The sequence below is a fragment of the Dendropsophus ebraccatus genome, chromosome 2 (assembly GCF_027789765.1).
Source record: "Dendropsophus ebraccatus isolate aDenEbr1 chromosome 2, aDenEbr1.pat, whole genome shotgun sequence".
Classification (NCBI taxonomy): Eukaryota; Metazoa; Chordata; class Amphibia; order Anura; family Hylidae; genus Dendropsophus; species Dendropsophus ebraccatus.
This window is the reverse complement of record NC_091455.1, coordinates 179764444-179783197: the sequence shown is the minus strand read 5'-3', so window position 1 is coordinate 179783197 and position 18754 is coordinate 179764444. Positions and strand designations below refer to the sequence as shown.

Genomic DNA, 18754 nt, shown 5'->3' with positions numbered 1-18754 from the left:
GCATACAGACAGGAGGGAGAAGCGGCATACAGACAGGAGGGAGGGAGAAGCGCCATACATACAAATGGGAGAAGCGGCATACAGACAGGAGGGAGAGCGGCATACAGGAGGGAGGGAGAAGCGGCATACAGGAGGGAGGGAGAAGCGGCATACAGACAGGAGGGAGGGAGAAGCGCCATACATACAAATGGGAGAAGCGGCATACAGACAGGAGGGAGAGCGGCATACAGACAGGAGGGAGAGCGGCATACAGGAGGGAGGGAGAAGCGGCATACAGACAGGAGGGAGGGAGAAGCGCCATACAGACAGATGGGAGAAGCGGCATACAGACAGGAGGGAGAAGCGGCATACAGACAGGAGGGAGGGAGAAGCGCCATACATACAAATGGGAGAAGCGGCATACAGACAGGAGGGAGAGCGGCATACAGACAGGAGGGAGAAGCGGCATACAGACAGGAGGGAGGGAGAAGCGCCATACATACAAATGGGAGAAGCGGCATACAGACAGGAGGGAGAGCGGCATACAGGAGGGAGGGAGAAGCGCCATACAGACAGATGGGAGAAGCAGCATACAGACAGGAGGGAGAAGCGGCATACAGACAGGAGGGAGAAGCGGCATACAGACAGGAGGGAGAAGCGGCATACAGACAGGAGGGAGAAGCGGCATACAGACAGGAGGGAGGGAGAAGCGCCATACATACAAATGGGAGAAGCGGCATACAGACAGGAGGGAGGGAGAAGCGCCATACAGACAGATGGGAGAAGCGCCATACAGACAGATGGGAGAAGCGCCATACAGACAGATGGGAGAAGCGGCATACAGACAGATGGGAGAAGCGGCATACAGACAGGAGGGAGAAGCGGCATACAGACAGGAGGGAGAAGCGGCATACAGACAGGAGGGAGAAGCGGCATACAGACAGGAGGGAGAAGCGGCATACAGACAGGAGGGAGAAGCGGCATACAGACAGGAGGGAGGGAGAAGCGCCATACATACAAATGGGAGAAGCGGCATACAGACAGGAGGGAGAGCGGCATACAGGAGGGAGGGAGAAGCGGCATACAGACAGGAGGGAGGGAGAAGCGCCATACAGACAGATGGGAGAAGCGGCATACAGACAGGAGGGAGAAGCGGCATACAGACAGGAGGGAGGGAGAAGCGCCATACATACAAATGGGAGAAGCGGCATACAGACAGGAGGGAGAGCGGCATACAGGAGGGAGGGAGAGCGGCATACAGGAGGGAGGGAGAAGCGCCATACAGACAGATGGGAGAAGCGGCATACAGACAGGAGGGAGAAGCGGCATACAGACAGGAGGGAGAAGCGGCATACAGACAGGAGGGAGAAGCGGCATACAGACAGGAGGGAGAAGCGGCATACAGACAGGAGGGAGGGAGAAGCGCCATACATACAAATGGGAGAAGCGGCATACAGACAGGAGGGAGAGCGGCATACAGGAGGGAGGGAGAAGCGGCATACAGACAGGAGGGAGGGAGAAGCGCCATACAGACAGATGGGAGAAGCGCCATACAGACAGATGGGAGAAGCGCCATACAGACAGATGGGAGAAGCGGCATACAGACAGATGGGAGAAGCGGCATACAGACAGGAGGGAGGGAGAAGCGGCATACAGACAGGAGGGAGAAGCGGCATACAGGAGGGAGAAGCTGCATACAGATCGGGGAGAGCAGCGGCAGGCATACAGATCAGGGAGGGCAGCGGCATACAGACGGGGGGAGCAACGATATACAGATCGGGGACAGCAGCGGCATACAGACGGGGGGAGCAGGGAGAACACAGACCGAGGCAGCAGCGGCACACAGACAAGCAACAAGTTCAGGGAGTTAGTACAGAGAAGGACCATAAAACCAGGGACTTATGGTGAAGAAGCAGCAGCAAGCAAGCTGGAAACCACAGTTCAAGTAACTTTCAGCCACTCTCAGTACTTTTCACAGTACTTCCAGGAGCAGGCTCCTCTAAAATGGTGCCATCGCCCTCCCCCAGCTGTGTACTACGCATGCCTTCGAATATGCCTAGCACACAGCTCATGAAGCACAATGTAAGTAAACGGGACGGACTCCGTCCCGTTCACTTCAATGTTATGTGTGTGCCGTACAGCATCTGTGTAAGTGTCGTGCAAAGACACCATACACAAATGCTATTCAACATGGCAGCCCCCTGTGGCCAGCATCACAAGGTTATAAAACATTGATACTACAGGCAAAATAAAAATAAAAAAATACCAAACCACTTATTTTTTATAATTACATTTAAAGGAAAAAGAAAAAAAAAAGTGACACTATCCCTTTAAGGACAGAGCCAATTTCGATTTTTTGCGTTTACGTTTTTTCCTCCTTGTGCTTAAAAGGCCATAGCAGTTGCATTTTTCCACCTAGAAACCCACATGAGCCCTTATTTTTTGCGCCACTAATTGTACTTTGCAATAACAGGCTGAATTTTTTCATAAAGTACACTGCAAAACCAGAAAAAAATAAAAGAGTGGTGAAATTGAAAAGAAAAAAACGCATTTTGTTTATTTGGCGGCCGGCAGCAGATAAGGAGATCGCTCCTCCGGGACAATGTCCCGGGGGAGGGGGGGTGATCTCCGCCACTAAACACCAGGGAACGGCTGCATACGGTAATCGGATGCAGCTGTCAATAAATACCTGATTAGCGGCGATCGGACCGTGTCCGCTAAAAGCCGCGGTCCCGGGCTACATGCGGCACCCGGGATCGCGGCGGTTCAGAGCGGGGTCGCCGAGCGGCCCTGTTCTGAACGCCCTTACCAACAATAGGGCGTAAATATATGCCCTTTGTTGTTAAGGGGTTAAAGATCCAACTTCCACCTGACTCCTGAACCGCCAAACCAATATATTTATCTATAAGCATTTATCTATTTACACATTTTTTGCTAACTTGATTCAGTCCAGACAAAAACTATGAAAATTGTGATAAACAAAACTAATCCTTAAACACTCAGGAGATGAAAGACCCTTGTGGAGAAAACCCCTAGGGAATCATGGCTGAAGGATTATCCTTCCTTTGAGCTTAAAGGGTTAATGCCAAACTGTAACTAATTTCTGGTACCATGCACAAAGAGTGAAGATTTAAAAAGGGGAGGGTGGGAGGTAAATGTTCTTCTCCAGATCTTCTTGTGAGAGAGAGGAAGGTTGAGACAACACAGGAAATAATATTTCAAACCCCCACCCTCCTCATGGCAATACACTTGGTATATATACTCCTCCCTCTTAAAGCAGAAACACCTTAGCTTAATTGTATACCATTAATTGTATACCAGGCAAGACTGCAGGGGCTATAGGCCTCCCCCCTCCCACAGTCATGCCCCCCTTTGCTTAGGGTTTCGGGGGAGTCTTTCCCAGTATCTCCATATTTAATCATACAAGCAGTAACAAAGTTATATCCTAACCTACAAGCATAAATCATCATCTTACCTCCTCTACAAGTGTAGATGTCTGGGTAAAAGAGACACCAGTCAATTCCCCAAATATTAGGACTTTAGAGTAATTTTCTGTTTCAACAGTTGATGGTGTTTTCTTCATGACGTACACAGTCTTTCCCTTTATATGTACATGAATCTGGAAGGCAAATATTACAATTAACATAATTACGTCATCAAACCAAAAACAGTAGGAGTAAAATTACAGTATATTATAAACTATCTGCCAATGAAATTTTTCTAATGTCTTTGTGAGACAGAGACTGGTCTATCCCTGCAGAAATGATCAGAGGTCCTGCCAGTTAGAGAAAGTACACAGCCGCTAATACAGTGTGCTCCTCCTGCGTTGGTGTCTGGGCGTCCGAGGATGAGAATGTATACATCAGCCGTGAGAGTTATTATATGCCTGCACTTTTTAGCATAAACGGACTATTGTATTCAAGCTCATAAGTGTGAGTATCTGTTCTTCAAAGGAAAAGCCACAATGAAGATAGTACATGAAGATACAGTGAAATACTGTAAGTGCCGAGTATATGGTGAGTAGAAATGAGCGAACCTCAAGCATGCTCGAGTCGATCCGAACCCGAACTTTCGGCATTTGATTAGCGGTGGCTGCAGAACTTGGATAAATCTAATCAAATACCGAACGTTCGGGTTCGAGTCGACTCAAACCCGAACCCCGTTTTGCTCATCTCTAATGGTGAGTAACCATAACTAACCACACTAACTGTATATATACTGTTGTATCCGGCACACTCCACCTTACTCCTCATGGTAGACCCCTTCTTCAGGAGTCACAACATGACCACTAAGTGCAGAGCATATGGTGAGTAACCATAACTAACTGTATATATACTGTTGTATCCAGCACACTTCACCTCACTCCTCACAGTAGACCCCTAAGTCCATAATTATCATTGTAAAAAAACAGCACATCCTGCTTTAAATAATTGTTGCTGCAATTCCACCCTTAGCATACCCCCATTCAATAGTAGCAGGCATTGTCTGGCCAAGCCTTCCCATCTCAGTATGGACAACAATGGGAAATGGGACAATTGATGGCACTCTGAATGCAATAAATTTTATGGCTTGATGAGATAAGTGTAAAATATTTTTATTGGCCTAAGCCTATGGATGACGCCTAACTTGTATAAACAGACACAGAACAAGTGCATAAAGCCTTAGGGTGGTATTACACTGGATTGTTTGCCAATTAACGATAAACAATCTTAAACGAGCGCTATGACGAACGATCCTAAATCGTTCACCCTATTACACAGGACAATGATCGTTACTTACGATGTTCAAACAATTTGTGAACAATCAACGATGAAAATAGGTTCAGATTCTATCGAACGATCAACGATTTCTTGTTGGTCGTTTATTTGTTGTCTGCTATTACACAAAATCGTTATTGTTTAAATCCAAACGATCTAACGATTTTTTTGAACGATAATCGCCCTGTGTAATACAGCCCTAAAGGCCCTATTGCATGGGCCAATCAGTTGGAGCAAGTGAGCACCGACCTGTCAGGTCAACGCTCCCTTGGTCCTTGTTCCCCGCTGATTGCTGGCACTATTACACATGCCTACAGCAAGCGGGTAAGTGCTGGGGGGGGGGGGGGGGGGGTTATATACAGACCTTGCATGGAACATGTGCATGAGGCCTTACTTGTATATACAGACCGTGCATGAGGCCTTACTTGTATATACAGACCGTGCATGAGGCCTTACTTGTATATACAGACCGTGCATGAGGCCTTACTTGTATATACAGACCGTGCATGGAACATGTGCATGAGGCCTTACTTGTATATACACACCGTGCATGGAACATGTGCATGAGGCCTTACTTGTATATACACACCGTGCATGGAACATGTGCATGAGGCCTTACTTGTATATACAGACCGTGCATGAGGCCTTACTTGTATATACAGACCGTGCATGAGGCCTTGCTTGTATATACACACCGTGCATGGAACATGTGCATGAGGCCTTACTTGTATATACAGACCGTGCATGAGGCCTTACTTGTATATACAGACCGTGCATGAGGCCTTACTTGTATATACAGACCGTGCATGAGGCCTTACTTGTATATACAGACCGTGCATGGAACATGTGCATGAGGCCTTACTTGTATATACAGACCGTGCATGAGGCCTTGCTTGTATATACAGACCGTGCATGAGGCCTTACTTGTATATACAGACCGTGCATGAGGCCTTACTTGTATATACAGACCGTGCATGAGGCCTTACTTGTATATACAGACCTTGCATGAGGTCTTACTTGTATATACAGACCGTGCATGAGGTCTTACTTGTATATACAGACCGTGCATGAGGCCTTACTTGTATATACAGACCGTGCATGAGGCCTTACTTGTATATACAGACCATGCATGAGGCCTTACTTGTATATACAGACCGTGCATGAGGCCTTACTTGTATATATAGACCGTGCATGAGGCCTTAATTGTATATACAGACCGTGCATGAGGCCTTATTTAAAGGGATGTCTCATTATATAAAACAACCTTTTATTGAGCAGGACTCGTCCATCAGTACCATAGGCTCTACGCAAACATAGAACTATCTATACTTATGGTGCGTTTACACAGACAGATTTATCTGACAGATCTTTGAAGCCAAAGCCAGGAAACTACTATAAACAGGGATCAGGTCATAAAGGAAACCAGAGAATTCTACTCTTTTCAAATCCATTCCAGCTTTGGCTTCCAAAATCTGTCAGATAAATCTTTCTGTGTAAACGCACCCTTATGCTACGTTTACACGAAGCAACAATTCGCCCAATCGATCGTTTACCGATTCTGTAGCAACGATTTGGTTTTCATAACGAGCAGCGTTTAGACGAATAAATCGTAAGAAAATTCGTAAGAAAATTCGTAAGAAAAATCGTTATTGTGATCATTTTTAAGATCGTTTAAGCCGATCTTTTATATAGGGTGAATCTTTGAAAGACTTTACACGAAGCGATCTGCGAATTTTTAGCGAACGACGAACGATGATTTAAGAACATGTTAAAAGATCAAAATGAACGATTTTTCACTCATTGCTTGATCATTTGCTGTGTTTACATGGAACGATATCGCTCAATGCGATCGTTTTTGCGAAAATTCGAAAGATAATCGTTCCGTGTAAACGCAGCATTAGTTGTTCCACATTAGAAATGTGGTCCAGCCCCTTGGTATGTGCTTCTTACCTCCCGAGTCACTGATACTCCTCCTTTAGGGGCAGCTGAAAACAACAGCATAATCTGATCTCTTTGATCAAAAAAATCCTTCAGTGTCTTCTCATTCTGCTCATCCTCTACAAACTTTACCCAGCGATCTTCTTTGACTTTTAAGGTATGTTGCAGCCACCTTCCAATATGGGACACCCTATCATCTTGCCAGAAGGGAGGCACTGGCGGTTCCTCATCATCTATGTCCATTTTTTGCTCTCCAAAAATATGTGATCACCTATGGAAATATAAAACATATGGGTGGGTACTAACCTCCAGTCTGACTCCAGTCTCCAGTCACCTGTTCATTACCAATAAGCAAAAACTTTTATCAAAAGCTACATGTGAACACGATATACGTGTCTGAACAGGTACTAAAGAGAAAATGAAGCCGCGGCAACTCACCAGTCTGCAGAAAAACTTTTCTTCTTTATTGTAGGTACATAATAGAACAAGAAGACATCACAGAGGGGGGGGGGGGGGGGGGAATGGTGGGGGGACGGTCACACAGGCATGTGTAAGGTAGCGACGATCGTTTCGTGTGAGCTAGTCACACTTCATCTGGCTAACACGAAGTGTGAGAATCTATAAAATAGACATTGCCGCACATCCATGTGCTATACATTGTTACACAATGAAAATTTAGAACACCTATCAATCAGCTAGTTATCCCCTATACTTTGGATAGGAATTGACTTTTGACTGTGTAATAACTTTTTACTACATAACAAAGTAATGTCTGGTGAACCAGTAAAAATCTCATGTATACGGAGTCCTTCCTACTGGTCTAGCAGTTAGATTTAAACATGTCTGAAAAGTTTCTTCTGAAGACAGGTGGTGTCTGGCAGCGGCTTCGCTCTCCTTCCTCGCTCTATTAAAAACACAAGCATGCTCGGCTAGGAAAGACAGATGCTGGGTCAGGAGGCATTGTGATTGACCACATGGGTAGTAATGCTGTATGTATGACAACCGCCTTTTAAAGGGGGTTAACCAGGCTTACAAAAACATGGCAGCACTACCCTTGTCTACAGTATGGGTGCGGTACTGCAAATTAATTCCAACAAAGTAAAAGTAGGTGAACTGTAATACCACACAAAACCTATGGACTGGGGTGGTGCTGTTTTTGCAAGAAAGTAGCTGTGACCTGTCCCTTCCAACAAGGGAATATCATGGTAAGACAATCCTTTCGACCTAATGTCTGGTTGTGAAAAATAGTAAATTTAATGTTCTCTTTTAAGACTGATTCATATGTTCTATTTACATACGTCCACTTTTTATTCTTCTAAAGCACGCGCACACATTTCAAATAAAAAACAAGCACATGACTAAGCTTTCTAGGAATCTGGGATTCTTCAGCTGTTGCGAAGTACAACTAACAGCACAAGCTGACATGATGGGAGTTGTAGCTTTATGAGAGCTGGAGAGCAACAGGTGCTTTACGTTCTGTTACCTGGATGGTTAGTCTCGTCTGGAGCAGTCACAGAATACAATGACCTGAGGGTACAGATTTTGGATACACACACACCTGCCTAAAACTATCACTGCCTATCTAAGGAATAAACTAGACAGTGACCCCTCCTGTGAGAGGGTCCCATCCACAGCACCGTGTACCCCCCAAAAGTGTACAGGATGCCCCCACAAGTCACCTGCTCACCTGCTCCACGTGTGCACTGCTCTCCTCTACTCCACTCTGTCCATAACTCCAGGCTCCTTGGCAGCTTTTTATCTCTAATCTCTGCAGACAATTCACTATCTCACTGCTCCTAACGTCCCCAAATAGTGAGGCTTGGCTGTGAGCAGGCGTGCCCGGGATTATTACTTATTGCTGGGCACCAGGGAGCTGCAGCGGCGTCCTGTTTCCCTGGGACACACGTTTGCTGTGACTCACAGAGCAGTAAACATTCCCCCCCTCCTCCGCTGTCAGACATGGCATTTCCTCCAAGGCTACAGAGGATGCCTCAGAGCTCCTCTCCGGGCCTACAGTCATATACAGTGTTTGTTTATAGGTGCGGAACAGGGAACAAAGGAAAGAATTTATATATTATATATATAAATATATTTCTCTTATGCTGCGTTTACAAGGAGTGATAATTCACCCAATCGATCATTTAACGATTTTGAAGCAACGATTTGGTTTTTATAACAATCAGCGTTTAGACAAATAAATCGTTAGAAAAATCATTCGAAAATTTGCAAGAAAAATCGTTATTGCGATCGTTTTTAAAATCGCTTAAGCCCATCTCACACATAGGGTGAATCTTTGAAAGACTGTTTACACGAAGCGATCTGCAAATTTTTAGCGGACGAACGGCGATTTGAGAACATCAAAATGAACAATTTCTCGCTCCTCGCTTGATCGATTGCTGTGTTTACACAGACCGATTACCGCTCAAATGCGATCGTTATTGCAAAAATTCGAATGATAATCGTTCCGTGTAAACGCAGCATTAGTCTTGAATTCAGGTGTCTCATTCAGACCCATTACCACAGGTGTATAAGATCCAGCAGCTACCAATGCAGTCTGGCTTTGGCTGGGATCACACACAGCAGCTCTTTAGGTCACTGAAGATTTTGAGCTAAAGGCAGAAATGAATTGAATGTGAGATAGAACGGAATTTTCTGACATTTTCTTCTATTAGTGTAAATTACAATAGGCATTTTTCCACTCAATTTCAACATTGTGTGAACATAGCCTTTCTGTGTTTTCAATCCACTCCTGGATTTGGATTTGGTTGACCAAAATACTGAGCAAGAATACTCCTGCCGCTGGGTACTTACACAGTTCTCTGTGTGGGATCAGTTGTGTAAAAGGGGTTGTCCAGCGAAAATCTTTTTCCTTCAAATTAACTGGTGTCAGAAAGTTATATAGATTTGCAATTTACTTCTATTGAAAAATCTGAAGCCCTTCAGTACTCATCAGCTGCTGTATGTCCTGTAGGAAATGTTGTTATCATTTCAGTCTAAGGGTACGTTCACACTGGATAAAATAGGCGTAATTCCGCGGCGGAGAGTTTACGCCTGCCTCAGTGTGTCATAGCATCTCAATGGGAGAGTGCGTGCTCCTTCGCAGCTGCCGCTCTCCGCTCAGAGAAGTGACATGTCACTCTTTTGAGTGGAGAGCGGCAGCTGCGGAGGAGCGCGCGCTCTCCTATAGATGGGCAATAGGACACTGAGACAGGCGGGATTCCGCGGTGGAAAGTCCTGCCTGTTTTACTCAGTGTGAACATACCCTAAGTGGTAGGGACAGGGGTGACAGCAGAGAGCGTCAGACTGAAAAGAAAACAACATTTCCTGAAGGACATACAGCAGATAAGTGTGGGAAGACTTGAAAAATTTTGAAAATAAGTAAACTACAAATCTATATAACTTTTTGACAACAGTTAATTTAAAAGAAAATTATTTTAGCTGGATAACCCCTTTAAGGGCTTTTTACATGAGCCGATTATCAGCCAGAAGTGTTAATTAAAACACTACGGCAGCCAATAATCGGCCTGAGTATAAGTGACCAGCGATGCTGGTTGTCTGTTTGGAACCTGTTTTAAAATTTATCAGCCGCACACCATCCTGTGTAAATATGGTTATGTGCAAGTGAGAAAGATAAGGGGAAACTGACAGCACTGCTATGTTCCGTATTTATCCATGCTGTCAGTTTCCACATCAAAAGCAGTACACACTTTCCAGCCACGCTGCTTGTGATCCTGTATCTGGTTCTCTGGTCCTCCGGCTGCTGCTGTATCCTCAGGCCACTGCCTCCTCTGGAATGACTGACAAACAGAGGTGGCCAGGCCTGAAGATACTGCCTGCAGCTGAGGGATTGGGGAACCAGTTACCAGATCACAAGCAGCGTAGCTGGTAAGTATAGACTGCTGCTTGTGCGATTAGGAAACTGACAGCACGGATATTTACATATCTGTGCTGTCAGTTTTCAGGGCTGCATGAAAGATATAAGGATCGTTCGTGCAGCCCGGGCCCGTTAATTTGTTATGTTGTGTAAAAGCACTGCAAATGAGTGCTGATCTCGCTGATTTAGGGCCGTGACTTCTCCTCCCAAGGACCAGATCCAGTAGTGGGACTACTAGGGAGGGTTACGTTTGCTGGGCTCCACCGAGAGGTCGGGCAGGCTCCGCCACGGCGTCCTGGCTGACAGGTCCTCTTTAAGTTTACATTACTGCTTAATTACTGGCCTCATCTAAATCCATAGTACATTGGGATATCCCAACACAGCAAAATACGTCACACTCAAGATAACCATGGTTATATCTGTCTCGCCTTTAGCGTGACGTATAAGTCAAAATCTAGTATCATACAATCGCCTTCTGACGATTTGTGTACAGTCATGGCCAAAAGTTTTGAGAATGACACAAATCTTATATTTTCACATGATCTGCTGCCCTCTGGTTTTATGTGTTTTTCAGATGTTTTATCACATACAGAAATATAATTGCAATCATATTATGAGTAACAAAAGCTTATATTGACAGTTAGAATGAGGTAATGCAGCAAGTCAATATTTGCACTGTTGACCCTTCTTCTTCAGGACCTCTGGAGTTTGTTGGTTTTTGTTTGTCCACCCGTCTCTTGATGATTGACCACAAGTTCTCAATGGGATTAAGTTCTGGGGAGTTTCCAGGCCATGGACCCAAAATCTCTGTTTTGTTCCCTGAGCCATTTAGTTATCCCCTTTGCTTTATGGCAAGGTGCTCCATCATACTGGAAAGGCATTGTTGATGGCCAAATTGCTCTTGGATGGTTGAGAGAAATTGCTCTTGGAGGACATTCTGTTACCATTCTTTATTCATGGCTGTGTTTTAAGGCAAGACTGTCAGAGAGCCGATTTCCTTGGCTGAGAAGCAACCACACATGGTTTCAGGATGCTTTACAGTTGGCATGAGACAAGACTAGTGGTAGCGCTCACCTTGTCTTCTCCGAATAAGCTGTTTTACAGATGTCCCGAACTATCGGAAAGGGGATTCATCAGAGAAAATGACTTTACCCCAGTCCTCAGCAGTCCACTCCCTGTACCTTTTGCAGAATATCAGTCTGTCCCTGATGTTTTTTTCTGGAGAGAAGTGGCTTCTTTGCTGCCCTCCTTGAGACCAGGCCTTGCTCCAAGAGTCTCTGCCTCACAGTGCGTGCAGATGCACTCACACCTGCCTGCTGCCATTCCTGAGCAAGCTCTGCACTGCTGGTAGCCCGATCCCACAGCTGAAATCACTTTTAAGAGTCTTCCTGGCGCTTGCTGGTCTTTCTTGGGCGCCCTGGAGCCTTTTTGGCAACAATGGAACCTCTCTCCTTAAAGTTCTTGATGGTGCGATAGAATGTTGACTGAGGTGCAATCTTTTAGCTGCAATACTCTCTCCTGTTAGGCCATTTTTGTGCAGTGTAATGATGACTGCACGTGTTTCTTTAGAGATAACCATGGTTAACAGAAGAGAAACAATGATGCCAAGCACCAGCCTCCTTTTAAAGTGTCCAGTGGTGTCATCCTTACTTAATCATGACAGATTAATCTCCAGCCCTGCCCTCATCAATTAATGGAGCAATCACTGAAACGATGTTAGCTGGTCCTTTTAAGGCAGGGCTGCCATGATGTTGAAGTGTGTTTTGGCGGAAAAAGTTCATTTTCTAGGCAAATATTGACTTTGCAAGTAATTGCTGTTAAGCTGATCACTCTTTATAACATTCTGGAGTATATGCAAATTGCCATTTTAAAAACTGAAGCAGTAGACTTTGTAAAAATTAATATTTGTATCATTCTCAAAACTTTTGGCCATGACTGTAGACCCTGTTCCATGCCCCAGGCTTGGTATGAGATGTCCAATTTTACTTGCAATACAGAATGGATGACTATGTGACATTCTTCTAACCTGCTTATCAGTCCATGTAGATATTCACTTCTGTGCACCTCCTGTTGTCATTCCCCTTCATTGTTGGTGACACGCAATGCAGAACAGTCCTGGCATCCCTGCTGCTACTTCTTTGCCACCATTTTTAGTCAGACATTTCATGTAGAGCAGTTGTCCATCCCTGATCCCAAACCTAAACTAGACAAGAAGTATTCTTATGCTGCGTTTACACGTAACGATAATTGGCCCGATCGTACGATTAACGATGTCGGAGTAACGTTTTTTTTTTCATAACGATCAGCGTTTAGATGGTACAAAATATTGTATGGAAAATTCGTTTTGCGATCGCTTAAGCCTATCTTACACATTGGTTAAATCGGCGAACGACTGTTCACACGGAACGATCTGCAAATTTTTTGCAAACGATCAACGACGATTTGAGAACATGTTCAAAGATCAAAATGAGCGATTTCTCGCTCGCCGTTTGATCGTTCGCTGCGTTTACACGTACGATTATCGTTCGAATTCGATTGTTATCGCGCAAATTCGCACGATAATCGTTACGTGTAAACGCAGCATTACTTTTATCGCTTCCATCATCTGTAGTTCTTAAAAATATTTACAAATAAATAAAATGCTTAGATATTTAATAGATGCTGCTCCCTTAAAATAGATGCTGCTCCCATCATGCCTGGACAGCCAGGTGTGATGTTTATACTCCGACTCTAAATTATTTTTACTGAATAAAAGTCAACAAACAATACTAGAAAGTCAGGTAGTGGTCACATTGTGTAGTCACCTGACCAGTTTTGCACTCCCCTCCCCCCCCAGCTCACTAATGCACGTTTTCGTTGTAGCCCTTGTGATATATTATGACACCATGTCCGCTGAGTTATGGCGCCATTGCAATAGCTGATTAGAAATAATGCAGCAGCATTGTGTCTGTCACATTCGGGAGAGAAGTGTTCTTCTACCTTCACCAATTCTCTTCAGCGCTGAGTGACAGCTGCCAAAGTATATATCTATATATAACAGCCGTCCTCACCCAGAAGAGAGCACAAGGAGATGCTGCTTATTTTTATAAATTTTAAAAAAAAAATAATATAATTGTGTAAATTGAACAATATAATTTTTTTTCGTGCTCGGCAGAACCAGATAATATGATCATTTATATACAAAGAAAACATTTGGGCCCTGCTAAAATGGTATGACCAGGATTTCCTTGGAGGGGCTTTATAGAAAACTAACACTTCCTAGTTATTGGTCAACTGCAATCACATGAAGGGACTGTTAACTAGTCAGTCACTTAAGATTATTATTATTATTATTATTATTTTACTTTACTAAAGTGAGCACCACATTATAAACTACAGGGACTGTGATATGCACAGTCACAGGAGGATCAGCAGATCTTTATAGAGGAGAGTAGAGGTAGCAGCCAATCACTGAAGGATCGGAGGTCGGACAGAGCCTATGAAAATAATGTCAATATCAACAGTCTCCATCTAGTGGCCAGTGGTGAAAATAACAGCTCTTGGTATGGTATATTTTTCTGTGCAAACTTTATTCTAGCACTTTACAGTCATGTGATGGAAAACAGTTGTGCTGTACTACAGTCATGTGACCGCCCTATTTAATTCTGTTTTCCTTTGAAACGTTTGTCCTATTTTACATATTTCATTTGCTGTACAATCAAAGGGGTAATGTTTCTCCTTGAGTAGGGCACCAAAGGACGGAATAGTCCATTCAAGCTCCACCAGGATTTAAAAGAAAGTGCATGAAAGGTAGCTCTCTAGTGCCACTTATTGGAGGTTCCAATCCTGTAAGTCAGTGTTTGACTTTATAGTCTTAGGACATGCCCAGGAATTTAATAGCGGCCTGTGTTGTTTAACTTTATGACTCATTTTGTCTATAGCATGGCAGTATCCTTTGCACTGTTTATGATTGTTCTTTTGAGCATTGTATGTCAGTCTCTCTCTCTCTCTCTCTCTCTCTCTCTGTATGTATATATCTAATAATATGCATTTTTTTATAGGTATTGTGTAGCTTAGGAATGAAATATATTGCATTATATGACATCTATGATATTAGTTTTGCCTTTGAGCACAGATGCCATTTTATGTCAATTTAGGCTATGTTCACACAACGTATATTTTCTTAAAACCATGGCCGTGATAATTACGAAAATATACCTTAACTTGCTGTCTATGGGATCCTGGCCGGAGCGTATACACATGGTATACGCTCCGGACGGAATCCCTAGCGGCGCCACAAACAACAGACATGTCAGTTTTCTGCGGCCACTATTCATTGAATAGCGGCCGCATAAAACCCTATCAGTGCACACTATGGAGCGAGCGGCTCCAGACACCCGCTCCATAGTGTGCAGTGGAGAGTTCTAAAGCTGGCGCGCATGGATGCGTCCGCATCAGGACTCTGAGGCTACAAAGATCATCCGGCCGGTACTGCATCTTTTATGATCTGGTATGATCTTTTCAGAGACCGGCCGGGTCCGGGTCACGGAATGGCCGGTCTCATACGTTGTGTGAACATAGCCCTATGCTGCAGATATGCTGAATGTTTGTTGCAGATAACCCCTATTGAGTAAGGGCTCTATTACTTGGAAAGATTATCGTGAAAGAAAAACGCTATATTGTTCGAATTTAAGCAATAATCTTCCTGTGTGTATGAAGGCAACGATCAAATGACTTATGCTGCGTTTACACGGAACGATTATCGTGCGAAATTGCACGATAATGATTGAATTCGAACGATAATCGCATGTGTAAATGCAGCGAACGATCAAGTGACGAGCGAGAAATCGTTCATTTTGATCTTTGAACTTGTTCTCAAATCGTTGTTGGTGGTTCGCAAAAAATTCGCAGATCGTTCCGTGTAAATAGCCGTTCACTGATTAAACCTATGTGCGAGATAGGCTTTAGCGATCACAAAACGATCGCAAAGCGATTTTTCCGTACGATATATTCCGTCTAAACGCTGATTGTTATAAAAAAAAAATATTTCAAAATCGTTAATCGTACGATCGGGCGAATTATGGCTCCATGTAAACGCAGCATAACAAAAATTATCGCTCCATGTAATCGCATCTTTAGGTCCGACCTCAAAATGTCCGTGTATGATGGTAAATGATTTTAGGTTATTTACAAAACTGCTCGTTTGCAATAATTTATTGTTAATCTAAGGGGGAAAAAAACTGCTTTGTCTCATAGGACCCTAAGTCAAAATCTGTCAGGTCAGGTCAGGGTATATACAGGTGATGCAGGAGCAAATGCAGCCCTGACGCTGTCCCATGCCCACTGTCCCTGCCTATCTGGGCAATTTGGAGACATCCCCTAGCCTAATATAGGTGGAACATGACACGGGACAAATAGGAGATAAACTTGAGACAATTACGAGACAAGGACAAATACATACAATAACGGGTGGTCAGGAAGCTAGGGTCAAACCAGTAGAGGCCAGTACAAAGTTACTAGGAAATAAGGCAATGAGGAAAACCACAGTAAAAAAAAAAAACAGAGGACACAAATACAGATCAAGTCAGGAGACAGAAACATAGCCAGGGACACAAGCCAAAGTCAGGTTACCAACAGATCAAGATAGCAAATCACAGGGTAGGTGAAATGAGTATAGACACACTAATATACACTATACGCTACATCAGGCATAGTAAATGACTGAGTTATAAAGGAAACCAGGCCCGGTCTCAAAGGTGATTGGGGCAGACAGACAAGGACTTAAGAGAGGAGAATAGGAAGGTCAATCAGCGGCATGAAGTTAGCCATTTAGGTGCTGCTAGAAATCACTCCAGAAAATGCACGGGTGTTAACCAGACTTCAATCAACTAGCCCAAGGCAGAATCAACCCATGTTCACACTACAAATATACAGAATCATCCCAGCTGCGTCGTCAATAAGGAAGAGTGCCACCAAGGTGCGTTCTGGAGAGAAGCAGCACAATAGCTGCTTACAATATCCTTGGTTAAATTGTATTGTTGCTGATGCGGTTGCAGAAATGCTGCAGATCCACAGCAAAATTAGCAAAGCATTTGTCATGTACAGCCTTACCCTTACAGTAAAGTTACCGAGATTACCTTTTCCTTTGGGAGAAGTAGCAATTAAAGATTATCTAAAACAAGCCGAGCCTCTGAGTCTGAATAATGTGAACGACCTATTATTAAGTGCTATATCCCGGCTTACCTTTAAACATTTAATTAGTCTAATGTAAAGTACCTGAGCTTTCTGTTGTATATCAGTATCAATCTGCAAACACACTTCTGTTGCTGTGACATCTGTATTCTTGGGAACAAACCTCATCCCAGTGATTTTGTTCTACCAATCATCTTCGGTAATATCAGCAATCCCATTTAGGGCTCTTTTAAAATATTTGTATTTTTTTTTTACTCTCATAGAGAAGTCTGTGCAGAAAAATGTCATCCATGATGCTCTGTTTTGTTAAAAAAATAAAAATAAAATCCCAGTATCCCAAGACCATAATCTCGTGATACACTATGGCAACCACATAATGACTAATCACTAGATCAAAAACTATTATACACAGACCAATATACCCTAATACAGTCAACATGTAGTGACATGTGATCCAGCTCTACACTGGATCTGTATATAGGTGATTAGAGTGCAGTTATATCCAGTGACTAACAGGGGGCGTGTTCTCTGTTCAGGGGTGTTTTCTTTTTCTTTTCTTCTTCATCCAGCCTAGGACATCATTAAGACTTCTTATGGCCACAGCTCTTCTCTAAAGAATCTGCTAGACAAACATTATCTGTTTTTGCCCCAGGTCCATCTTACTTGGGCTCCTCTGTGCCCCTCTAAATTAGATAGACCCACTCTGTGGCACCATATAGCAGTTCCCATAAAAATAAAAATAAATTACTTACTACTCTCTTTGCTCAGACAGGCCTGTCTCTTTAAACCTTATTGTCACTCTGCTTTAATCTTAAAAATTTCAGACTAAAATGCTGCAGCTAGAGATCAGCAAACTTAAAGGGGTTGTCCAGCGAAAATTATTTTCTTTTAAATCAACTGGTGTTAGAAAGTTATATAGATTTGTAATTTACTTCTATTTAAAAATCTCAAGTCTACCCATACTTATAAGCTACTATATATCCTGCAGGAAGTGTTGTTTATTTACATTCAGAAACAGTGCTCTCTGCTGACATCTCTGGCCGAGTCAGGAACTGTCAAGAGCAGGAGAGGTTTTCTATAGGGATTAAGGGATCCTTCCTGCAGGATATATAGTAGCTTAAGTATGGGAAAACGAGATTTTTAAATAAAAGTAAATTACAAATCTATATAACTTTCTGACACCAGTTAATTTGAAAGAATTTTTTTTTTTTGTTGGACAACCCCTTTAAAGTAATTTTGGGTTTACGCAAACCTTAACACTTGGTATTTGAATCTCGGTGGCTGGAGAAGATGGATGCAGCCCTAAAGCTGCCTGAAAAACATGGATACAGCTAAACCTGTCCATGGTATTAGGATCTGAGCCTGTCCACCATTATCTCATTAATGTTGGGTTTAACCCTTTCCCGCACGAGGACGTAACTGTACGTCCTCGTGCGGGCGTTCAGAGCGGGGCCGGGCGGCGACCCCGCTCTAAACCGCCACGATCCCGGATGCCACGTGTAGCCTGGGATCGTGGCTATTAGCGGGCATGGTCCGATCGCCGTGCCCGCTAATTAGATAATCAGAGGCAGCTGTCAAAGATGACAGGTGCCTCCGATTACCGGATTCAGCCGTTCCCTGCTGTCTAGTGGGGGAGATCGCTCCTCCGTCCCGGAGGAGCGATCTCCGTTACTGAAGCCGGCCGGGGACCTCTCCAAGATGGCGCCGTCCCCAACTCAGCACTTGTTTGTTTTCGGCTGCAGCAGCCGAAAGCAAATGAGTGCCAATCTCATTGATCTTTGCTGTATAACTATACAGCAAAGATCTCAATGACAGATCAAAGTGTATATACTAGAAGTCCCCCAGGGGGGCTTCTAGTATATGTGTAAAAAAAATAAAGTGTTGTTATCAATAAAAAGCCCCCTCCCCTAATAAAAGTCTGAATCACCCCCCTTTTCCCAGGTTATAAATAAAAGTAAATAAATAAACAAACATGTTTGCTATCGCCGCGTGCGTAATCACCCGAACTATTAATTAATCACATTCATGATCTCGC

The 18754-nt window shown here is 43.7% G+C and overlaps 1 protein-coding gene across 1 annotated transcript in view; it reads right to left on the bottom strand.

Moving 5' to 3' along the window:
• DNAH11 (dynein axonemal heavy chain 11) overlaps nt 1–6917 on the bottom strand; it is a 178787-nt gene extending 171870 nt beyond the window's left edge. The window contains exons 1-2 of the mRNA XM_069959712.1: nt 6687–6917; nt 3455–3598 (exon numbers count right to left, since the gene is read on the bottom strand). Of these exons, the coding sequence (XP_069815813.1) occupies nt 3455–3598; nt 6687–6917 (375 nt within the window). The remainder of the gene's footprint in view (nt 1–3454; nt 3599–6686) is intronic.
• Between the last annotated feature and the right edge of the window lie 11837 nt (nt 6918–18754).